Source organism: Podarcis erhardii (assembly GCF_964252035.2).
Source record: "Podarcis erhardii genome assembly, chromosome: 1".
Classification (NCBI taxonomy): Eukaryota; Metazoa; Chordata; class Lepidosauria; order Squamata; family Lacertidae; genus Podarcis; species Podarcis erhardii.
This window is the reverse complement of record NC_138497.1, coordinates 77557309-77582153: the sequence shown is the minus strand read 5'-3', so window position 1 is coordinate 77582153 and position 24845 is coordinate 77557309. Positions and strand designations below refer to the sequence as shown.

Here is a 24845-nt window from a genome sequence, read left to right as displayed (position 1 = left end):
TTTAGGGCTTTAAAGGTCAGCACCAACACTTTGAATTGTGCTCGGAAACGTACTGGGAGCCAGTGTAGGTTTTTCAAGACCGGTGTTATATGGTCTCAGCGGCTGCTCCCAGTCACCAGTCTAGCTGACTGCATTCTGGATTAGTTGTAGTTTCTGGGTCACCTTCAAAGGTAGCCCCACATAGAGCTCATTGCAGTAGTCCAAGCGGGAGATAACCAGAGCATGCACCACTCTGCCGAGACAGTCTGCGGGCAGGTAGGGTCTCAGCCTGCTTATCAGATGGAGCTGATAAACAGCTGCCCTGGACACAGAATTTACCTGCGCCTCCATGGACAGCTGTGAGTCCCAGGCTGCGCACCTGGTCCTTCAGAGGCACAGTTACTCCATTCAGGACCAGGGAGTCCTCCACAGCTGCCCGCCTCCTGTTCCCCAAAACAGTACTTCTGTCTTGTCAGGATTCAACCTCAATCTGTTAACCGCCACCATCCTCCAACAGAAGTAGTGATGTTCACCCTGGGCATGGCAGCTCCTTGCTCAGAATCACAGGGCAACTCACAGAAGACCAGCAATGGAAAATAAATGTTCATGAACAACAGTAGCTAGGGAAAGGGGGGAAACCAGAGATGCAGAAAAGCAAGCCAGCAAACTGGAAGAAGGAGAACATTAAAATGTAACATTTTTCAAAATGGCAATAAAAGTAAAAACAGCACCCAAGTAAAATTAAGGGCTTCGATAGGGGCCTCACTGAGGAAGGAAACACAGCAGGAGGAAATTAAGAGACACTGAAGAGAGGAAATGGGCATCATGCCCTCCCCACACAGAATTATCAGCTGACAATATCCAAGCAAGGCTGTAATTGTTTTTACAGTCAGGGCCGTCTCTACCTGGGGGTGCAAGGGGTGCGGGGCACCCGGGTGCTGAATTCTGGGAGGCGCCAGGTGTCCACTCCTGAAGCCACCTAAGCTCTTAACCGCGCCTGGCGGTTGATCGTGGTCAATTGCTGGGTCATTTCCGTTCTCTTTTGCGGAAAAGTTGCAGAATCAATGTATTCTGTGGCACCCCCTAGTGGTATCTTTCATTTTCGCGCATGATCACAAAAACTGAATATGGAGCTATCGCTTCCGCTTTTTATTTGTTCATGTTAGCAGTTTTTGCTTTTTCCCTCCTTAAAACCTCAACAACTTTGACCTGCCTCCCCAAATTGGGGGCAGTGGGTGGACCTTTGCACCCCAGTGGTGCATTTGCTAAAGATGGCCCTGTTTACAGTGGCCCTACCCTGACCACTTTGGGTATTCCCAGTAGGTGGTATCACCATCAAACGAAGCTCACAGGGTCTACCTAATGTGTTTGCAATTATCATTCATTCATTAATTCATTCTAGTTTTCCTTTCAGTCTCATAGCAGTGTAGGAAATAAAAGTTGTTGAGCTTTTTTTCGAAAATCAAAGTTGTTGAGTTTCTTTTGGGAAATCAAGGGTAAAAATACCCTGTAAATAGTGTTGTGACGTGGGGTTTGTGATTTCAGCTCTCTTGACATAATATGCTGGAGACAGTTCTCTAGTAACACTTCTTTATTAAAGCAACAAGACTGAAACCTGAGGAGGGGAGAGCTACATTTATAGGGACAGGGAACAAGCTAGAAGGGATACATTTTGGAGGGAACAATATCAGGCAATCACAGTCCTGCCTTTTGGAGGCAACCAATAAGACAGAGGATCCAAATACAGCAGCTTAAATGAACCAATAGTAGCTGTACCCTCTGGAACCAAAAGGCAGTTACTTTACCCTAATTCAATTACAGACAATAATAATACAGATATAAAATCCTTTGACTCAATACACAACAAATAGGATATTGTGGGGGACAAGCTTCTGCTTGGGAGGGCAGAACCTCAGATAATTGAGTACTTTCAATGCTTTTCAATAATATTTGAAGGTGTGGGGCAGCGCTGATTTATATATCTGAAAAGTATAAATAAATTTATTTTTTAAAAAATAGTTTTGGTCAATGCAATACTAAAATGAAAGTGACCAATTTTGTTTTAGTTATGCATTAATTAAAACAAAACACTTCTCTTATTGCTAAGACTCAGCCTTACCTCTGTTGTGCAATGACTTACACACTAGTCCCAAATGCTCAGAATATTTGCCCATTGACCCCAAGATATCTAAGGGCAATTTCAGATGTCGGTTTGACAGTTTGTCTGCTGAATGCCAGTAAAAAGCTAAGAGCTTATCTTTCTCCTGCCTGCTGCATCTCTCACGTGGGTGTATTATAAACCTGTTGAACTCAAGCGGCCTTACTTCTGAGTAGGCATATATAGGATTGCACTGTAAGACGGCCCTTCTCTCACTTTCCTGCGAGTAAGTCCCGTTGGACTCAGTAAGACTTACTTCTGAGTAGAAATACTTGAACACGCGTTTGCTTTTTTAAAAAATTGTGGGTCTGACTTTTGAGTAGACTGACATGCGTGAGACTACGACCACGTCAGTAACCCGAGAGCCAACGCCTACGTGCGGCATCTTTCCATCCTACGCAAGCTAATTTTGGGGGAAATCCTCTCTCCCCCCCCGCCCCCCGGGATTTCCACGGGGCCCTTTCTGCCTGAGGCTGCGCTGAGCCCCGCGGCCCCCTTCGCCCATTCCTTCCTCCGCACACGAGGTGGCGCTTCGAGGCCCCGTCTGGCAGCCGTCGGGCTGGGCTGGGAGGCGACGGAGCCGAAGCGCCGCGCTTGCGCTCAGGAGCAGCGGCGGCGTGGGCGGAGAGGCGGCTTCAGAGGCTAAAGGTCCTCAGAGCGAGTAGCGGCGGTGGCAGCAGCAGCAGCAGCAGCAGCAGCAGGAGAAGAAGCAGCGGCCGCGGGAGCCTTCGCTTTGTCGCCAAGATGCCGGCTGTGTCGAAGGGGGACGGGATGCGCGGGCTGGCCGTCTTCATCTCCGACATCAGGAACTGTAAGCGCGGCAGCCCCGGACGGGGAGGAACTGGGGGACGGGGGGGTCCCCCGTTGCGCTGGTAGTGGGGAGAGGAAAGGGAGGTCACTTGGGCAGGGGGCGTTAGCTATGGGGAGAAGCGGGGGGTGGGGAGGTATCTGGGGGGCCGGGGCTGCCTCTGTCGGGCGGGGCTCCCGGGGGACTCCCCGGCTCGCCCGAGTCTTGCAGTGACTTGCGGTTCCTTTTCCTAGGAAAGGGCTGCTCGGCTGGAAAGCGCTGCTCGGCTCAGTATTGCGGAAGGCGGCGGGGGGGGGGGGAGGGAAGCGGCGTCCCTTCTCCGTAGGGCTGGGGCGGCGTGAACTCGGATTCCTCCAGCAAGGAGGGGCCCTGTTTACAAGGCTTGTGGACGTGTGTGTGTGGAGGGGGGGGGGAATGAGGGCATGCCTGTCAGGCAGGGTTGCATTTCGATCCTTTGCAGAAGAGATTGAAGGGGCTTGTTTGCATGTGATAGCGTGGCTGTTCGGGATGGGGGGAGGAATTGTGGGGAGTCAAGATCCTGGATCCCCTTCTCCCTTAAAATGATCTGGCTGGCTGGCTGGCACGCTCACGGAAATCCCTAGTTGTCGTTTCTGAAATAACCTTAGAGCTATGGTGGTGCTAATCCTGTATATTTTGATTTGGAAATCTGGGCTGGGCTGAATCAGTCTCGCCGGTCGGCTGCCTTTATAAAAGGTGTAGAGAGCCAGGCTATGTGCCAGTTCACATCCTGAAAAATGGGTCCCAAGGAAAGGTGCAAATGGTTCCTAATTTGAGTGGGGAGAAAGTATGAGAGGCGAGGAAAGAAATGCACTGGGACCAGTAGGATGGAGGTAAACATGAGTATTGGAAGGGAAAAGGCAGCTGGTGTAGGATAGTCTATGTATGAACCAGGTAACTTACTCCAGTATTATGAATATGCCTGGTCTTGTGTGCAGGAAAGTACAAAGCAGTAGGGCAGGTACAGTAAGAGAAGCTTTGGCTTCTCTAGTTCCAGTTCTTGTCAAAAATGTGGGTTTTTTAAAAAGCCGTCTGCCTAAAAATGGCCACTAGCACCACACGCTAGAATCTCTTGCTTTTTAAATCACTTACAATATGTATGTGCTGAAAACGTGTACTGAATAGCTTTCACTGGCCTACTGAAATGTGATCCATTTTAGAATAACCAAATGTAGCTGAGTTGGCCTGCCCCCCAAACACATTTGTTGCCTAAATGACTGTTTTAATTCCAAAACAATAACAGTTGGAATGGCACAGGCTGAATTGCATGCATTTAGAAGGCAAGTTAGTTAAATTGGTACAGTTTCTGTGTCTAGATAAGCTTGCAGTCATCTGAGGTTTTTGCAAATTCCCTGCTGCGTCCTAATCTTCTTTTGCCAGTGTGGCCACTGTCTTCAGGAGATACTTAAGGGCAAAGCTGGAGGGGCCTGTCTAAACTGGTGAACTGGCCAGTGTTAATCTTAAGAACAGTTTCAAGAATACTAATGGCCTTGTGTAGGTATGCCAGCACACACTCCACAGATACAGTATTTCCAACTTTGAGAAGAAAATTCTGAATGTTGCCTGTCAGAGATTACTGATGCTGCACAAATCTGTGTATAAATATTATTGTTGCTAGAAAGAAGTTACCTGGCTCCAGGTAAATATAAAGGTAAAGGGACCCCTGACCATTAGGTCCAGTCGTGACCGACTCTGGGGTTGCGGCGCTCATCTCGCTTTATTGGCCGAGGGAGCCGGCAGACATCTTCCGGGTAACATGGCCAGCATGACTAAGCCGCTTCTGGTGAACCAGAGCAGCGCACGGAAACGCCGTTTACCTTCCCGCCGGAGTGGTACCTATTTATCTACTTGCACTTTAACGTGCTTTCGAACTGCTAGGTTGGCAGGAGCAGGGATCGAGCAACGGGAGCTCACCCCATGGTGGGGATTCGAACTGCCAACCTTCTGATCGGCAAGTCCTAGGCTCTGTGGTTTAACCCACAGTGCCACCCGCGTCCAGGTACCTTAGAGTTATCTTTTAGTAACCTGGACGAAAAGGGGTAATTTGATTCCTAGGGTGCTTCAAGAGAAGGCAGCTCCTCCATTAACCTAACACCAAATCAGGATGTACAACATGAAGTATCTCAAAGTAGTAGTACTTCTAGCACAGGAGTGTCACATAATGATGCCTAGCTATGTACTGCTAGTTGATTTATTATTATTAGGGCAGTTCACAAGATTAAAAAGTAAATAAATCCTTGTATTCCACTTATTTTAGCTGTTGCTGTAATAGTTTGCCACAGCTTCCATTTGACTGTGGATATCAGGCACACTGAATCAACATACCCATCACCTGCAGAAAATAAAAATACTAACGTTGCTGTGGGAAACCACTGTTCAGAAGTGACCTTTCAGTCACTGAGCATATTGATGTTGGTTATGCTCTAGTGCTAGAGTACAATTGAGAGCTATTGCCCAAATACCCAGTTTGAAGAAGCTTGTCTGCCCAGCCTGATACACAGCTTAGCTGCATTTTCATTTGTCAGTGCAGTTCTTGTTATACCTATTTGGAAGAAATTCCTCTTGACCTGCAGATGTAACAGACATAGTAGGACTTCAGTGAAACATCCTTGTATATTTTGTGTGTATGTGTTGAGAAAATTGTCTCTTATCCTGCATACTAAGTGGAAATATATTGAGCTATTGGAATAAAATTATCAAAATGCTTATGTTGCCAACATGAATTCTTCATGTACAGGAGTGTTTTTTTTCCCTGAGGGGGATTACTTGAAGAAATGTTTCATAATGCTATAGTAAAGCTCATCTTCTGGGATCCATGTCCTGTGTTCTGTATTTTGACAGGCAGAGGGGAAGAGGCAGTGTTGAGTCAGACCACTGGATCAGCATTAAATTTTGACTTTATGCAGATCTGATGGTCTGACTCACCACTGCCTGTCAAATTGCAGCAGCAGGACATGAATCCAATATGATTAGCGCAACTGTAAGATTCCTTCATTCCCCCAAACATATAAAAACAAAAGCGTAGAGGTTTATAGTAACCCAATCCTTTAAGCAGAACATTTAAAATGCACATTTCAGATACTTAATGCCTGGGGAGGAAAAGTGTCAAATTGGTTGTGTCTCCCATCTTCTGTATTGATTTAAAATATCCTTTAGATCACAACAAAAATCACACTGCACCTATGTGATGGGAAGCAGTAAAAATAATAACCTGCAGTGATTGTAAACTGGGAGAGGACAAATTTTTGTGGGCTTTTATTTTTAAATACAGTGGTACCTCGCGTTAAGAACTTAATTCGTTCTTGAGGTCTGTTCTTAACCTGAAACTGTTCTTAACCTGAAGCACCACTTTAGCTAAAGGGGCCTCCTGCTGCTGCCTCTGTGCCGCTGTTGCACGATTTCTGTTCTCATCCTGAAGCAAAGTTCGTAACCCGAGGTAATATTTCTGGGTTAGCGGAGTCTGTAACCTGAAGCGTCTGTAACCCGAACATCTGAACATACTTTTCTCCTACTGAACCTGCTTCTTCATTTCTGTTCCTGCTAGTCAACTTCAATAGCTATATGTAATCCACTCATTCCTGAAGTTCCTGAGGCCCTGCTCCAAGCATCCCTTCTAAATGGAACTGCTACAGGAGAGGACACTCTTGGTAGTGATGCCCTGGTTTTATATCTGCCTCCCCAGAGGGATTCACCTGGTGCTACCTTGATAGTCTTCTCAATGCTAGGTCAAGGCCTTATATCCACAGAGTCTTTTCCTCTGGAAAGGATGCTTGTAATTGATGTGCATGTAAGCAGCATGTTCCAAGCTGTTGCTTCATGCCTTTGTGGAATATATAAGCAATATACTAAGTAAAGTATCTCTATTAAATCTAGATGTTATTAATGATATTAAAAATGTGTAATACGCTGAGGCTTGCGATTAATGCTGCAGTCCAGTGTGGTGATGGGCATAATATAAAAGAGGGGGGAAATGTTTGTCTTAAACAGAAAACAGCTTTTTCTTGTGTTGCTTTGACTTTCAGTTCAGCTAATTTCAGCAACACGGATGGGTTTTGCAAGCAGAAAACAAACCACTCCATGTACTCAGTGATGTGTTTATATAATCAAGGATTTGGTGGCTGACGTCCTGAAATGATATCCCTGTTGATCAAGACACACAATTAATTCCACATTGTTCCATACACACTTCTTTGTCACTGTGGGCACCTTCTGCACACCATAATTAAGCACTTCCAGCTGACTGCAGAGAAGGCTGGCAATGCTTGTTTGTAACATCTGAGGCTCTGCTATGTCTGTGGCGAATTCTGAATTATCTTCCTGCCTTTTTACCTGACATACCAGGGTAACTATTGCTTATGCAGTAGACATCTATCATAGGGCACAAATAATGGTTAGAGGAGGAGCTGAAGGCAGCTTTATAGTGTTTCCAGCTTTGGGTGGTATAAAACTATTGGGAACTAATAATTTTACACCTGTATTGGGCCTCTGATTATCCCTAAAAGGGTAGGTAAAGTAACCTTGTTGTTAAAACTTGACGGCATTACCTTGCCTTTCTCTTAATGGTGCTCGTATAGAATGGGGCAGCAGTTGTTCTCAGTAGGAAGTCTGGGAATATTCCAACTTTTTCTCTAAACACTGTAGTACCTGAAGTTGCAGCACTCACTAGGCACCACTGCTTGTGATGTCCTCCCTTAGAGACTTCTCTGTAAGGCTCCCATGATGCATTGGCAGGTCCAATCCAGCTTTTGTGAGTAATTGGTGCAAATTGATAAAGGATTAGAATAATATGCACTGATCTCCCACTCCCTACAAGAACTCTAGTAGGTGCATTCTGGGCCAGTTGACTTTTTCCAGGTTGGCCTTAAGTAGCCCTACACAGATTGCATTTTGGTAATCTGCACCAAAGGGGACAGATGTCTGGGCCTAGGTCCAGCCTCTCCAAATCAGAGCACAGTTGGCAAATAGTTGTAAAATGTATGTTTGACACTCTGATTTCTGTCTGTTCCTGCTTTGCCCACAGTGTTTCTGAATGTTGAGTACGGGGAGAGAAAGCTGTATGGTTTTATCTGCCTGTCAGTGAAAGAGGCATGCCTCTGCAAAACCTGTTTGTTGAAGCGCTCTACCCTTGTGGCCCATGCAAATAAGAGAGTAGCACAGGAATAACTTTGCTGATGTGCTGTTGGTTAAAGTGTGTCTTCCTCAAAGTTGCCTCCATCTGAGGAAGAGAGGGGAACTAGCCCCATTGTATATCGGGGTGTGTGTGTGTGTGGAGAGAGTCTCTTCCTTTAAATTCCTGGGAGTTTACCTTAGTGAAGACCTGACTTGGAAAAACAATATAACTCAGGTGGTTAGGAAGGCCCAATAGAGACTCCATTTTCTCAGGGTCCTGCGAAAGAACAATGTTAAACAACAATTGATGACCTCCTTCTACTGGTCCACAATAGAAAGCGTCCTCTCATATTGTATCACAGCGTGGTACGTTGGCTTGACAGCCACGGACAGAAAGTATTTACAGAGGGTGGTGAACACAGCACATGATATCATGGGCTGTTCCCTGAGCCCACTAGATGACATCGCAAGGGATTGTTGCCTTAGGAGAGCAAGAAAAATTCTCAGGGACGATTCACACCCCGGCCAGCACCTCTTTAATCTTCTACCCTCGCACAGGAGATAAAGAAGTATAATCAGTCATACCAACAGGCTAAAAAACAGTTTCTATCCGTGGGCTCTTAGGCTGCTGAACGGAAAATAATATAGTGCAACTGACTTTTGGGATTGGTGTGTTGTGTGACAAGCACACAGAGTGCAATGAGACTGAGTGTTTGTGTGGGGAGGAGGGAGGCTCAGTTAATTTCATTGTACACAGGTTGTACATTGACAATAAAGGTATTATTATTATTATTATTATTATTATTATTATCTGCAGAAAACTCAAATCAAATAGCCCCCTTCCATAATTTGTATGTACGTATACTTGGGCTCTCTGTGCATACTTCCCTTCTCCTTTTCTATACTTTGTTTGATTCTTGCAGTGGCTGTACTTGGAAATGGCCATGGCTGGAGATAGAAATCAGATGAACCCCTTGCAAACTCTTCAAGGCATAGTGCTGTAAAGTTCCAAGTGGAGCCATCATCAGTACTGATGTCATTAAAACAAAACACTTGGTCCAATCCAAGGCCCTGTATTTATGTATTTTGTGTGGGACAATAATGCAATGAATATGACTTATTCCTCTCAGCTAGCCATGTCAATTTTGTACAATTCCTTACTGCAAGCTTTGGTAAATTGCCTTCTTGAGCATTAGCAGCTTCCTTGCTGGAGAAGGAGCTCCCCAAAGTGCTGATTGGTTATGCTAAAGCAGGTGTGGCCAAACTTGGCCCTCCAGATGTTTTGGGACTACAATTCCCATCATCCCTGACCACTGGTTCTGTTAGCTAGGGATGATGGGAGTTGTAGTCCTAAAACATCTGGAGGGCCAAGTTTGGCCATGCCTGCGCTAAAGCAAACAAGGCCTGCCGGAACATAAGTATTGTTCAATGTCACTATGTTAAAAATTAAATTAAAAAGTTGGTGGTAGGGTGATGGTGGCAAGCAACATTCTTAGTTGTCAAGCAAATTTTTGGAAAACACAAAAGGCGGAAACGCTATCCCTCGATGAAAGATGTGGCTGCTGGGAGTCGGGAGGAAGGTATAAGATTAGTACAAAATAGTTTTTCAGTTTTCCTCTTCCATCTTGATTTAAAGGTATACATGGCAAAAGATGAAAGGAGGAAGGAGGGCCTTTTTCTTATTCCTAAGGAGGTACTTCAATGCACATCTCTTTATAGAATTTTTTTTTTGGGGGGGGGGAGGGAGCAATGTAAAGTCTATCACTTTAAATCTGCTCCTGAGGAATTGGGATACTTTGATTGGGTGTAGTCTGTCCAAATAAGCCTCCTCTTGATTTAAATGGAATGTAGGTGATGTTTCTATTCCCACTTTCCTGAAAGTAAGTACCGTTGAACTCTGACTGTATAGTGTTGTACAGTGGTGCCCCGCTAGACGAAAAACCCGCTAGACGAAAGGGTTTTCTGTTTTTCGAGGCGCTTCGCAAGACGAATTTCCCTATGGGCTTGCTTCGCAAGACGTCTTGCAAGTTTTTTCGCTTCCCCCCCTTTTTCTAAGCCGCTAAGCCGCTAATAGCCTCTTAGCCGCTAATAGCCGCTAATAGCGCTAATCCGCTAAGCCGCTAATAGGGTTGCTTCGCAAGATGAAAAAACCGCAAGACGAAGAGACTCGCGGAACGAATTATTTTCGTCTTGCGAGGCACCACTGTACTGTCAAATGCTTTAATTTTGCTGGATTGCTTCTGAAATTGTATGTTGCTGCTATCTTCATTGCAGTTGTTTGTTTGTTTTGTGTGTGTATTTCTTTTTAATATGAAATTTCTAAGTTGCCTCAAGTTTTGGAGGAGTGAGGTATAAATTGAATCCTGCAGTTAGGGGATCCAGTGATGCGTTAACAAAGTTCTGCAATGGGGTATTCTGCCCTATCTTTGTACTGCATTTAGTTGTGTCTCCTTGAAAAGCAGCTCCTGAGATTATGGGACAAGGGAGAATTGGCAGAAATGGAGGGGTGGCTTTTGGTCAGGCAAGAAACTCTCTGGATCCCAGACGTAATGTATTCAAGTTGAAAAGCAACATGATGAACACTTCCTCTCTTTTTACAGTAAAAAGAGTGGTGTTATAAGTCATTGGCTACTATTGAAAATGGTCATTATCTAGCTATGTGAAAGCTTGATTCCCCTGCCCTTTTGCAGTTGATCGTATTTGCACTACTGAGTTGCCAAATTCTTTTGGAGGGGAATGTATGTGGTTGTAGACTGTCAAGTATTTTGTTCTATATCAGCTACTTTGCTTATTTCTGATCTTGCATCTACATCCTTATTAAATAGGCCACCTTAGAAATGGTAATTAAATCAAACTCTGTGTGTACGTACAACCGAAAGATTTTTACTTGACTGGCAACTGTGTGATATGTTTAAGTAAACGTGTTTTGTCAAGTAGTATTACCATAAACTAGGATGTTGCTCCAGAAAGATATCTTCCTTTCCTCTCCTCTCCTCCCAAATTATATTCTCTTTGAGGCAGCCAAAGCAACAACAGTCAATGACTGGTTTCAGTGTATTTCTCCCTGCCTTGCTCCATTAAAAAGCAATTTTAATAAAGTAAGTTTGTGGCTAAAATGGGTAGCTCAGTAAATGAGGCATTTTGGATATATGGAAAACATAGATTATGCACCAGTTTATCACTATTGAGCAATCGGGACTCACAGACAGCTGGTTTTGAAGACAACTGGCTCTGGGGTGGCTCAGGACTTCATGGCTGCCATGATGACCATGGGGCTGTCCCAACAAGTCACTGGCCCAACTCATGTGGCAGGCCACATACAGGACTTTGTATCCTTAACTGGGTAGGAAGAGAAGAATATGAAAGTGGGGGATATTGACACTTGTCCCTTGTCATGGTTGAATCACGTCCTGTTGAGATTTTGGCTTTTAGCACCTTTCCGCCTCTACAGAGGCAGGAGACCTATTAGGATAGTCCACTCTCAGGGTGATAGAGCCAATGGGTTTCCAGACAGCTTTGGGGGATTTTCCAGCTGATCTGACTGGTGTTCCTGTTGAAGCTCTGGCTGACCTCTGGAACATGGGAATGGCTGTTGACACAATGTTCCTGAGCTCCCTCTTCCATTTTGTGGAGCCTACTTGGCTCCCTGGTATATTCCAGGCTTAGGGCGAGGAAACAAGCTGGGAGGTGGTTCGAATGTGATTTGAAGAAAACTCTGTTCAAATGCAACCAAACATTACTGAGGGCTTACCACTGAGCCTTCTAGTGGCAGTGGAGGCAGCAAAGAAGGCATACTTTGCTTCCTTCATTGTATCCTCATTGTGCCATGTGGTGCAGCTTTTCTGGGTAGTGTGGGGCCTCTTACAGTCTGGCCTGAAGGAGGTGGCAGAACTGATGGTATCTCACTGTGACTTGTTTGCAAAGTGTTTTGAGAATAAAATAGCTTGCATCCACCAGGATCTTGATTCCATTACTACAGCAAATTAACCTCAAGGGGTGTTTAGAGCACTGTCTAGTCCTGTTGTGTTGGATGCGTTTTAGTTGGTAAGGCTTGAAGATGTGAACAAGGTGTTTGGATCTGTCTGGATGACAACTTGCATTCTGGACCCTTGCCCCTCTTGGCTCATAAAAACTACCATAGAAGGGACAGCTGGTTGGGTCAGGGAGGTGATTAATGCCTCCCTGCAAGAAAGGGGGGTTCTTGGCTGCTTGAAGGAGGTCGTAGTAAAACCACTCCTCATGAAATCCTCCCTGGATCCAGAAAATCTAAGGAACTACTGGTCAATGGTCAATTTCCCCTTTTGGAGCAAGGTTCTTGAGTGGGTGGACCAGATCCAGGGACTCTTGGAAGGACCTGATTTTGTAGGTCTGTTTCAGTTGGGGTTTAGGCCAAGTTTTGGCACAGAAACTGCTTTTGTAGCCCTTGTATGATGATGTCTGTTAGGAGAGACACAGGGGAAATGTGCCCCTGTTCATTGTTGAATTCAGGCTCGGTCAGAGGTATGTGCCTATCTGCAGGCACCGGCTGAATTCCTTTGACCTCCCTCCGGCGACTCCCGGCAGGAAAAAACACACGAGGTCCGTTCCGGCGATTTTCCTCAGGCTGTGAGAAAAACACACCAATTGCTTCTCCTCCTTCTCCTCCTCCCTGCATATCCCCAGGGAGGGGAATCAGACTCAGACAGAAACGTATCTTACATGCTTTTATTCCTGTCTTTAGCAGTCATACAGTCAAAGATGTCTGCTCTCTTCAACAAACAGAGAGAAACTCCAAACTCCACCCATGTACATCCTGTACAGGTCATACGACACACACTGAGCTCATATCCTGTGCTCAATAAGGATGGACTGCCCCTTTGTTTCCATGGCAGCAGTCACACACTTCCTGTCTGGCTTTACAGCCACTAGCAGCTGATTGAGCTGTTAGAGCCTTTGCTTGCTGCAGCATTGCTGCTTTAGAATAACAGACCTCTCAGTGGCTTTCAATACCATCAACCATGGTATCCTTATGGAGCACCAAATCCTTTATGGTGATTCTGGTCCTGCTTGTATGGTTGTTTCCGCAGGGTGATGCTTGGAGAGTGCTCTTCTGCCCCCATGGAGCCTTCAATGTGAGGTTCCTCAGGATTTGATTTTATCCTCTATGCTGTTTAACATGTACATAAAGCTGCTGAGTGGGATTATCTGTAATTTTGGAGTACATTGTCAGCAATTTACTGATGACACACAGCTCTACTTCTCCTTTATATCTGCTGGTGTGGCAGTGAATGTGCTGGACTGCTGTCTTGCCTTGGTAATGGACTGAATGAGAGCCAACCAACTGAAATTCAATATAGATAAGACTGAGGTGCTGTTAGTGGGTGATTTCCTGCTTAAGGTTCAGGTGGCCTCAGTGGTGCAGAGTGCCTTCCAACAGCTTCGGCTGGTGGCCCAGCTGCGTCCTTCTCTGGACAGGGACAGCCTAACTTCTGTTGTCAAACAGCTCAGGACCACAATACCTCAAGAGCTGCCTCACCCCATATGAACCAACCTGGAACCTGTGATCATCATTTGAGACCCTTCTTCATTTGTCTCTTTGTGAGAGGTCTGTAGGGTGACAACATACCAAGAATGGGCCTTTTCTGTGGTGGCTCCCTGTTTGTGGAATGCTCTCCCCAGGGAGGCTCACCTTAGGTGCTAGGTGAAAATGTTTCTCTATAACTAGGCCTTTTGACTAATAAACTTTCTATGCCCTTTTAAATGGGAGGTTGGATATTGGTTTGTTTTTGTTTTACTATGTATTTTGTGTTCTCTTTTTGTATTTTTATGTTATGAACCGCCCTGTGCTCTCTGGATGAAGGGTGGTTTACAAATTTAATAAAGAATAATATAAATGAAAATAGTGTGTTTTGTAAGAAACCTATGGTGTGTAAGAAAAATAGCTATAGTGACATGATGGAAGGACAAAACACTTCATACAAGTAAGCAGTGCCTTAAAATATGGTAAAAAGGATAAATGGTACTTGGTAAGAATAGAGAATACACATAATATCATAAACTTGTACAGAACCGGGTTTTCTTTATCCAGTATTGGAGAGCAGAGTGCTTTGTAGGAGTGATGCAACCATACTATTCGGTAGAGTTTGGGAACATTTTAACTAAATACCCTCCGCTAGTGAGTTAATTCTAGCTCTAAATGCATCATGGTTTTTCTTTGATCTTGTTTGATCGGATGCTACCCTTGACCTGGTATGAAGGGCAGCAAAACTAAATATTTATACTGGGGAAGCCATTTAGTCAGCATTCTCTTCTTGTTAGGTTGATCTCCTGAAGTGGATTGACTTAGCTTTTTTTAAACCCTCTTGCTAGACTTGGACTGAACTCTGGCAGTTTTGTTGTTCCCTCTCATTTCTGGATGGGTAGTCAATAAACATATTTTGCAGTGTTTTATAACTAGCACAAACTGTAGCTTGTTGTGGCTTTTGCCATGTTATAACTGGTTTGTTATTTTTATATTTTTTCATTTCTGCTATTTAATTTTCATTTAGAGGAAAACACTAAAGTGGCATTCAGCATATTAAAACAATACAACATTTTATTTATATTGAATACTTATAGACCACAGAGTGGCTGGGGAAACACAACCAGATGGCCAGGGAATAATAATAATAATAGCATTACTAGGTAACATAGCAATAAAATATTGCAAATAAAAGCATTCACCCCCCCCCCAAAAGGAATAAGATACTGTTAATCTGTCCGGGAAACCCTGTTACAAATAGGAGTTTTTGGCAACCTCTCTTGGGCAACCGACCCTGCTCTTATCTCCTGAATGAACCTCTGAGCATTTAGGAATTTTCTGGATTCCAAAAGTCTCCAGCAGTAAGCCAACCAAATAGTCATCCCACCCCACCTGGCATCCCTGCAGAGTTTTCTTCTCAAATCTCCCTAGGAAGTGGTCTGATCATGACAATTGCTTTACACAACCCCACTGTATTCAGACCACACCCCTCATCCTCTGAGGCAAAGACCAAATCCCTGTTACGTCCTGCTCTGTGTGTTGGGCCAGTGACCAGCTGAGACAGCCCCGTGGCTGGGTGGGCAAAGCTAACTCATATCAACTCTGCCCAGTTTACCCACTCAGATCTCAGTAATGCACGCCAAGCCAGTTCCCTCATCCCCAAGTCGTGGATGAGTGAGATCCTAATATGGACCAACCTGGAATTCAGTAACAGAACCACCAGTGTAGGGGAGCACAGTGGAATCTGCTCTTGGGAACGGGGCTGGAGAAGGGAACAAGGCACAAACCATTGAAATTCCACCTTCCACAATGGCCCACCCCTACACTGTTGCCATATTTCCCTCTGCTTGATATCACTGAAATAGGGACACCCCCCCCCCCCCGTTGCCCAAATGTAGCCTCCCTATCATGCATTCTATCAGACTCACCACTAGAATGATGAATAAACAGCAAGAACACCGGGCATTGGTACTGTCAGGAAACACTGGAGTTTTCATATGTCAACAGACACACCACTCTAAGCAAGTGACATTGATGGGAACTGTGCATGTGTGTTGTGGTGTTTGTGGACAATCTGGAAAGGTGGGCTTGTATATGACACTGATTTTTCAGTTGTGTTCTGGGCCACTAAGTGACCCAGAACAGTACCAGCGGCCAGCTCTGTGAACAGCTTTTGCCTTCCCAGGGGCCTGTGGTCTTAAAAATAGCTTTCCCCCTCCAAGGCTTGGTTGAACATATCATTTGAAGTTAATTGTGCAAAAAAGAGAACCCTCCAAGGGCAAGTGCATTTTTTTGAAAAAGGAGAGAGGGAAGTATAGCTCCACTATAAACCTGGTAGCTTTATTTTTTAAAAAAATTTTTTTTTGTCCTGCAGCCTTTCTGATTTAGGCTTGAACACTGAATTTTGGCTGAACTGAGCTGTCATGAATTTCTCCACACTTATTAGCTTGTTGTTAAAAAGGGATTGGCCATCTGTAACAAAAACAAGAGGAAGCTCTGTGGTGCAGTAATCTGCAGGGAGCACATCACAAAGATAATCCTCTGCTGCTGAGAACAAATAAGGCAAAATAAACCACAAAGGCGTGAGGGAATGACTTGTCGATTAGACTTCGGAGAATGTTATTTCTAAAATTAACGAAGTAGGCTTGAATAAATAAGAAAGTTGGGGTTATCACTTGTGTACTACGTGAATTGGAATGGGAGGAAGTGTTGTGTTTAATAGCTGCAAGAGCCAGACTTGGAAGGACCTGCTTTTTTCTGTTTTGTGCTTCTTTGTGTGTGCATGCAGTGACTGGTTTGTGCTATGAAGCATTGCCAAAAGGACATTAAAGTGGGTGGGAAGAAACCTCCTTGCAAAACCTTTCTCATGAAGGTGATTCTCAGGGATGGGATGCAACTGTTTGGCCCCTCGTCCCTGCTTCACCATTCCCTCTTCTGCCAATATTTTGACTTGTGAGTGATATTTCTTAGGTAGCCATAAGAGAGGACCCCAAGGTTTCTGGATGTGCCAAATATATTTCCCATATTTTCCCAAATATATTCCCCCCCCCCAATTTATTATGGAAAACCCTAAGGTGGGCAGGCTCTATGTTTCAGGATCCACTGATTTTATATTTATTTTATATTTTTATTTTACTTAAGATCCTCTAATTTGAGCCCCTGCAAAAGACATACCTGTAGAGCTAAAGGTTTTGGGCCTTAGAATTTGTTTTGAATACCAGAATGGAAGGGAGCTCACAGTCTTTACACACAAAAATCTTCTCTCCTTTCTCCTTCTACCTCCCAGTTGTTTACCAACGTTCCTCAGATCACCTAGAGATCTACTTCTGCCCACTCCTGATCGATTCTTGCTGATTTGGATGACTTAGAAATTAATAGTGAACATGATGCCTTCAAGTGATGAATCTCACTATGAACACACAAAGCCAGACATGCTCTGGCTTTATTTGCATCTTCATATACTTTAAAAGTTGGAACTGCATTTTGAGGAATTTGCTGTGGCTTACAAGGACTTGAGTGTTTTGGTCATCCCCCCCCCCCCCCGTGCCCCAATTTTGTGAAAGTGAATACAATGATGCCTTTTAATTGTATATCTAACTTGGCTGATTCTGGCAACATTGTAGAAAGAGGGTTGCTGGATGTTCCTATCTATCTAAATGACTTTTCAAAGGAAGCCTTCTGTTAATCAGGGTTAACCCTGTTTTTCAGGGTTTGAAGGACGGTAGGGAAGGGGGAGGATAGTTAGTGGCATAGCATTTTTGTTTCCCTTTCATGGTAATGGGGGGGAAATGGGGGGCAGAATGACTAAATATACTGAGGGTAAATGGCATAAATACCTGACTTAATGTTTCCCATCTGGTTCTTATGCAAATTCTAAGAATTATGTATTTATTGCATCTGTCAACCAATTAAAGAAAGCTTAGCTGATTATCTGATTAAATTGCACAGGAGAGAACTGACAATAGTTTATAGAGAGGCTGACGTTGAAATGCATTGAGTGATGGCTTTGTGCTGGCAGGAAAATCCTTCCATTTGTACAAGGAGGAGCACCCAGTTCCCATCACCTCCTGCTACCCTGGGTGCCCTACCACATCCTGATCCTGAGAGTCCAGGATCAACCTTTGTGGGGGGCATGCAGTGGGTAGGATGTAATGTCCAAAACTGAGCAAGGAGTGGCACAACTCTTTGTTCTTTACATCAGTGGCTCCCAATTGCTGTTTTTCAAAAACCAAGCCATAGGCCCCCTACTTTGGATAATGTTGATGTATCTATGGTAGCTCCCTAATTGGGAACCACTGCTTTAGATGATGGCCAAGTGCTATAGTAGTCCTAATTTTGCAAGAGGTGTCCTCCGCCCTCTTGCGCACAAGGAAGGTATGCATCTCTTTAAAAGATGCTTGTCACATCTGTAGCTTTTGTAATTGCAGTGGTACCTTGGTTCTCAAACTTAATCCGTTCTGGATATCCGCTCCATGCTTTTCCATAGAAAGTAATGCAAAACAGATCAATCCATTCCAGATTTTTAAAAACAACCCCTAAAACAGCAATTTAACATGAATTTTACTATCTAACGAGACAATTGATCCATAAAATGAAAGCAATAATGAATGTACTGTACTTTAAAATAAATAAGACAGTGTTGTAGATGATAAAAATTAAAAATATTTTTTTTCTTACCTGCACTGATGATAGTCATTGTTTGGATTGGGGGGGGGGGGGGGCTTTATCCATTTCCACAGTCACACAATCAATCAGTTGCTGAACTTGGTTCCACATAGTCAACAAAAACAAATTAACTGAAAAAGCCTCAAAAACAAAAAAAACGCAAAATAAATAGCAAAAACAAAAGCGCCAAACTTAATCCGTTCCGGAAGTTCATTTGACTTCCAAAATGTTCGAAAACCAAGGCGCAGCTTCTGATTGGTGCAGGCGCCCTGGGAACAATAGCCGACAACCGCATCAGACGTTCGGCTTCCGAAAAACATTTGAAAACCAGAACACTTACTTCTGGGTTTTCAGTGTTTGGGAACCAAGGCGTTTAAGTACCAAGGCGTTTGAGAACCCAAGTACCACTGTACCTTTAATTTTAAAATCTGCTGCCTGATTAGTTGGAGATACCTATTATTGACAAACATGTTTTTAATGGTTTAATTAAGTAGGACTGCACTGCTAGGATTAATGAAAATATTTTTACTGCTTTTAATGGAATTATTCCATTAAGATAGTGCAATAGTGGCTGCCCACTATATTGGGGCAGTGACTTGATTCTCTTCCCCTTTTGTCAGTTCTTCATGAGTACAGTGGTGCCCTGCAAGACGAATGCCTCGCAAGACGAAAAACTCGCTAGACGAAAGGGTTTTCCGTTTTTCGAGGTGCTTCGCAAGACAAATTTCCCTATGGGCTTGCTTCGCAAGACGAAAACGTCTTGCGGGTTTGCTTCCTTTTTTGTAAAACCGTTAATACCCGGGGAATCCGCGCTCCGCAAGACGAAAAAATCGCAAGACGAAGCAACTCGCGGAACGAATTAATTTCGTCTTGCGAGGCACCATTGTACACACAATTCCTTTCTGTCACGGGTATTTTATTGACTTGTGTGCATGCCTCATTGGTCACCCATTGCATTTTAGGCATGCCAAGGGGACGCTCTTGGTCCTTGGGAATCCAGTCTGTATGGTGGGAAGTCTGCCTTCCACACCTGCATACTTGTCATCCTACATGGCATGGTGCTCCTCTGTTACACCTGCATGCTAACACTTCTTTGCTTTGTGCATGAGCATGAAGAGAGATGATGTGCATCATTCCATGGCTCTTCACATAACAGCTGATTCTTCTTGATTGGCTCATGTTGTCAGCTGACATTCTGCCCCCTAGATCATAGCTGGAATGAGTGTTTAGATGTAAAAATACTTTAAGTCATCTTTGGCAATTCTGTCATCAAGTAACAATGATGTTATTCTTTCAAAGTTGGCCCATGCTGCTGCCTTGCCTCTGCTGCACCTGCCTCTTCAGAAATCTTGTTTTTAGTCACTTTGGTCAAGAACTAACATATTTGTGTGCATAAAAAAGGATTCCCTTACTTATATCCCAAAAAAGGGCTTTCCAGGCTTGTTGTTCAGCAGAATATCTTTGGGGTTTTAATTTATGAGTCTTTCAATGAGTCATGTATATAGTATTGTAGGCACAAAAGGAAGCTGATTTTAAAAATACTATACTCTGAACTGGGTTCTTCCTATGTATTTTCAGGTAAAAGCAAAGAAGCTGAGATAAAAAGAATAAACAAAGAATTGGCAAACATTCGGTCAAAGTTTAAAGGTAAGTAACTGGTACATTGTTGCAGTGCTATCTGTTCAATCAAAAATTTATTTTCATGAATAGAGTGATACAAGAGCACAAACAAATGAAGAACAAGGGTCCAGACTCGCAAACTCATAGGTGTATAGAATTATTAAGTTGGAAGGGATCACAAGGGTGATCACAAGGGGGATCACAAGGGATCACAAGGGTGATCACAAGGGTGACTTCTATCTTGCTACCACCTCTGATCAAACAGATTTTTGACCAGGAAATGTGGTTCAGATAGTTTCTGGTGGTTGCCGAACTATGAATATTGTCCAAGATAAAGGCAAGGAATTTGAGAGCCAGTGTGGTGTAGTGGATAAGAGCGGTAGTCTTGTAATCTGGGGAACCGGGTTCGCGTCTCCGCTCCTCCACATGCAGCTGCTGGGTGACCTTGGGCCAGTCACACTTCTCTGAAGTCTCTCAGCCTCACTCACCTCACAGAGTGTTTGTTGTGGGGGAGGAAGGGAAAGGAGAATGTTAGCCGCTTTGAGACTCCTGAAGGGGAGTGAAAGGCGGGATATCAAATCCAAACTCTTCTTCTTGTCTTATTGGATTCAAAACAGAACTGTGGCTTTATTACTGAAGAATATGCTGTTATCCATGTGCTGAGCAGTTGACTACAACCTTGTAAATAAGTAAACAAGCAAGTTTAGGGCAACTAAAATATACAGGAATTCTTTTTTATACCTCTAGCTTGAAAGTGTAATAAGCTTTCCTAACAGTTTACACAGAGATGTGCAGATGAATGCTCCGCAGGCTTGTGTTACTGGACGTCTGTGCAGGCCCTGCAGATATCTCTTACCTCAGTTACTGTGGGGCTTGAATAGAAAGGTTCAGAGTAATGATTCTCAATAGTCAGAAGCTCTCTGGCATGTGAGTTAAATACAGTAAACTGTTTTGCAATCCCAAAGTAGTTGATTATTACTTACTTCCTACCGAGAGCTCAGCTTGCCTCCAGTTAAACACTCCTGTGTTACTTTTCTATCCAATAAGCAAAATATTCAGATCTCATCATAAAGCCAAAAAAAAAAAAAAAAAGTTAAATATGTACTGTATTTCTTTCTATTTGGTTGTTGCAGCATATTCTGTGTTCTGTGGTCCATTGATTTCTATCCATAGTGATTTCTAGAAATGTCTTCTGGCTTTTTGAACGCTGTCTAATGCAACTCACCATTTTCTTTCAGTAAGTTTGGAGGTGTATTTTGCACTTCTTTTTAATTACATACTTTTACCTGCCTCTGCAGCTAAACACTGTCCAAAGTGCTCACAATGAAGCCTTAAAAAACCAGCAATGCCAATTATTAAAAACATTAAAAACAAACTCCAGTGTAATAAATGGCACAGCAGTAATACAACCCAGTCTTGCTGTGTGTTTTTTTGTAGAAGATAAGCCATGTGGTGCAGTGTCTTCACCGTCCTGTGATAAGGAAACATTTCCTAAAAACACTGCTTGGAAAAGACGATAATGGTTTGTCTCCTGGTGCAGATACTAATATCTGCTGGATTAGGTGTTGCCCTTCTTATAAAAGAATGCTGATCTCTGCTCCATTAGAAGTGAACAAGTCATTTCCTGGCAGCCTGGGCTGAACAAAGATGTCTGCCAGTATTTGAAATCTTGGGTATCTGCATTGAATTGGTAGAACAGTGGCATTACAATTTTTTTGCCACCATGCTCCAATATAAAAATTAACAAGGGTCTGATCTGAACATGCAGTTTTGGCCACAACCTTTAGAGCTGTCTTTTATGGATAGAAAGATGTGCCGGCTGAGTACAAAAACCCTCATACACTCCAGTGCACCCGGGGATAATTATGGACAGCTGTACTGATCAGTACAACCGGAAACCTGTGTCCTTTGGGATTCATATGCAGCATCCAAATTAAATGTATATTGGAAATCTGCTGCCACTTCTAGTGGCTAATTGGCTTTCTTCCATCATGTCATTTACATTGTTTACGTAGAGCTAGCTTGTTAGAATATGTCATCCTAACTCCCTGTACACATAAGCAGATGAGGTCTTACATGTCGAGAGAAGTCCAGGGTAAGTAAACATTCTAAGGGAGTCAGCAGTGCTCAACAGTGCTGCTTCATAAAATATTTCAAGAATGATGACCTCGATCAAGTGCAGCTAATGTGGTTCCCTCTGTATGTTGTGGGCTTAAGCTCCCATCATGTCTGACATCTGATCATGCCAGCTCTGGCTGATGGGAGTTGGAATCCAACAACATCTGGAGGGTGTTGCATTGGATGTCTCTGGACTAGATTCTTGCCTTATGAGATCAGCTTGGAGCAGAGACCTTTTTGATAACTTGTCAAATTGGTTAGGACACCAAACTTCAAGGAGTAGAGATCAGAAGCAAAGTTTACTTCTTAACCACAGCAAATTAGGTCATCTGAACAGACTCGCTTTGGCTTGTTTAAAACAAACTGGCTTCAAACAATGAGTTACAATGCTGGCATGTTTTTAAACAAGCCATGGTTTAGGTTCAGATGACATGATAAACAGTGGTTAATGGAAATCAGAAGTGAAAACTTCCAAAATCCTCTGGGCGGCCATACTGCAGGGGGATCCTGTGAGCCCCAGGCTCACTCATCACACTAAACCATTATTTGTAAAAGCATTATTAAAAGCCTCAATTAAGTACCATGTTCAGATGTCATGCTCAACCATTATATAGTGTGATGTCTATTTCAGACATTTTAGAATGCTTTCAAAACTCGTGTAAATTCATTATTTCATTTCTTAGTTTCTGCTAAGACGGTTAAACCTAAGTGCTGACGTAATACTTGACATAATACTCTAAAACAGAGAGTAGTGTTCATTTAATACAGGATATGGCAAACAGCATGAATGAACATTTTAATCATTTCAGTACTTGTTTATGAGACACTTTGATCCCACTACAGCAGTGGTGGCCAAACTTGGCCCTCCAGCTGTTTTTGGACTACAACTACCACCATCCCTAGCTAACAGGACCAGTGGTCAGGGATGATGGGAACTGTAGTCCCAAAACAGCTGGAGGGCTAAGTTTGGCCACCACTGCACTAGAGTGTCTGTAAACATCTGGATGTTGGGTATATTTGTATCAGTGATTTGCCTTGTGTTGGTGCAGATCACTCAAGACAACACAAGGTCTTTGAAAACTATGCCCTGTACTGCTGCAAATAGCTTTATTAAACAGTTCCATAAGACTAGGCTCGAGTTGCCTAAAGTGAAGGATTAGATATAGCAACTTCATCCATGCAAACACAGATGTTGCCTTTATGTATTTGGTTTTAAAATGTTAATTATGCCCTTAAAGCAATAGTGAGTAAACAACAAATCTAAGACTTGGAAAATACAGCAGCCACTTCCCAGACTTACTGACTTTGTAGTCTGACCAAGGGGCTGTTTCACAGGACTTTATCGCTGCCACACCCAGTTTTCTTTTTTAATGTATTTTTATTAAAGATTTTCTTGGTTTACAAAAGTATATGCAATCTCTCTCTCTCTCTCTCTCTCTCTCTCTCTCTCTCTCTCTCTCTCTGTCTCTCTGTCTCTCTGTCTCTCTGTCTCTCTGTCTCTTTTTTTCCCCAAGTAACATTTTTTACAGATCAGTTTCATTTGTTGAGACATTAGGAAGAAGAGGGGGGAAAGGATGGGTGGGGTCAGGTGGCGATGTTTCTATTATACTTCATATATGTGGGGTTTTGTGTCAGCGTCGCATGTGCAGGTTCTCTGCTATTCACTTGTGTTCCTTTGGTGGTGAGAGAGGTTGGGGTTGACCTAGGGCCACACCCAGTTTTCTGACTGGTGCTTTGTTGTGATACAGGTGCGCACCAACCCTTGCTTGTCACATCAACACTGTTTACGGTTTTTTTAAAGGTATATGCCTAATATCCGAAGTGGTCTACAATAGCCGACCATGGCAGTGCATATCCCCTTCTTTGCTTACGACACCATTACTGCATCCCATTCAGGAAAAAGCTAGGCTGCAGTGCATACCATACACCTGAAACACATTTTTCCTCTAAAGAGTCCTGAGAACTGAGGTTTTTCTGTCAAAGAGCTATAATTCCCAGCACCCTTAAACCACAGTTTTCAGGATCCTTTGAGGAGTGGGGGAGAAAATATGCTGTGTATGCAGCCTTAGAGCATCACATATGTGTATAAAATCAGGAGCAGATGGCAAACAGAGCTTAGGCTTCTTAACCATTTCCTCTCAGGCTATTTCCCCACCCACTCAGTCAGTTCCTCTCCCCTCCCCACCTCGTGTCCTTTTCCTGCTAGGGCTAGGAGCAAATACCTGGCTAACCACCTGCTTTCTATAGCAGCATCCTACAGTGGCTCTTCATGTTAAAATACACACAATGGAGGGAGATTACATGTAGCATGTAGTTGGCTTCCAGGGGGTTTGCTGCTCTAGAAGGTGTCTCACACACATTAACATGCATGAACGATGCTGGTTTGAAATGAATTCATGTGCAACTTTAAAAAGCTGTTCTAAAAGGATAATGGTATTACTGAGCACCAGACAGTTATTTATAACTTAAGAGCAGAAGTGTTTTGTGGTGGTCAGGTCATTCAGTATTTTGATTCTCAAATGTTTGTTTGGGTTTTTAGAAGCCATATTTGCATAGGCTAAACATTGCATCTCCATCTGTAGTAGTTTCTCAACAGCTGAAGATGTGTCTCTCCCCTTGCACCTCCTTTGCCTTAAATACAAATTTCTGTCAGTCTGCCCTGAATTCTGGGAAAGTTATGGTAATGATCAAATTCATCATGGGGGAGGGATATTGGGGGGTTGGGGTTGGGGGGGAGGAGAGTCATTGTTTCACGGCTAGATGTCTAGCCCTAAATGTAGAATATGTCTCAAGGTTTCACTTTACCTCCCATCGTACAGCCTTTTGCTTCTTTCTTCTGACACTGCTCAAAGGGTGAGCACTGAAAAGTT

At 43.6% G+C, this 24845-nt stretch overlaps 1 protein-coding gene across 4 annotated transcripts in view; it reads left to right on the top strand.

Annotated features, from left to right (window-relative positions):
* Window positions 1–2743: 2743 nt before the first annotated feature.
* AP2A2 (adaptor related protein complex 2 subunit alpha 2) overlaps window positions 2744–24845 on the top strand; it is a 61573-nt gene continuing 39471 nt past the window's right edge. For 3 of the 4 annotated variants that reach the window (XM_081880829.1, XM_081880827.1, XM_081880828.1), the window contains exons 1-2: window positions 2745–2948; window positions 19816–19884. In XM_081880829.1, the coding sequence (XP_081736955.1) occupies window positions 2882–2948; window positions 19816–19884 (136 nt within the window). In that variant the 5' untranslated portion in view covers window positions 2745–2881. Of the gene's footprint in view, window positions 2949–19815; window positions 19885–24845 lie in introns of all 4 variants that reach the window. The other variant, XM_081880826.1, reaches the window with a different exon arrangement.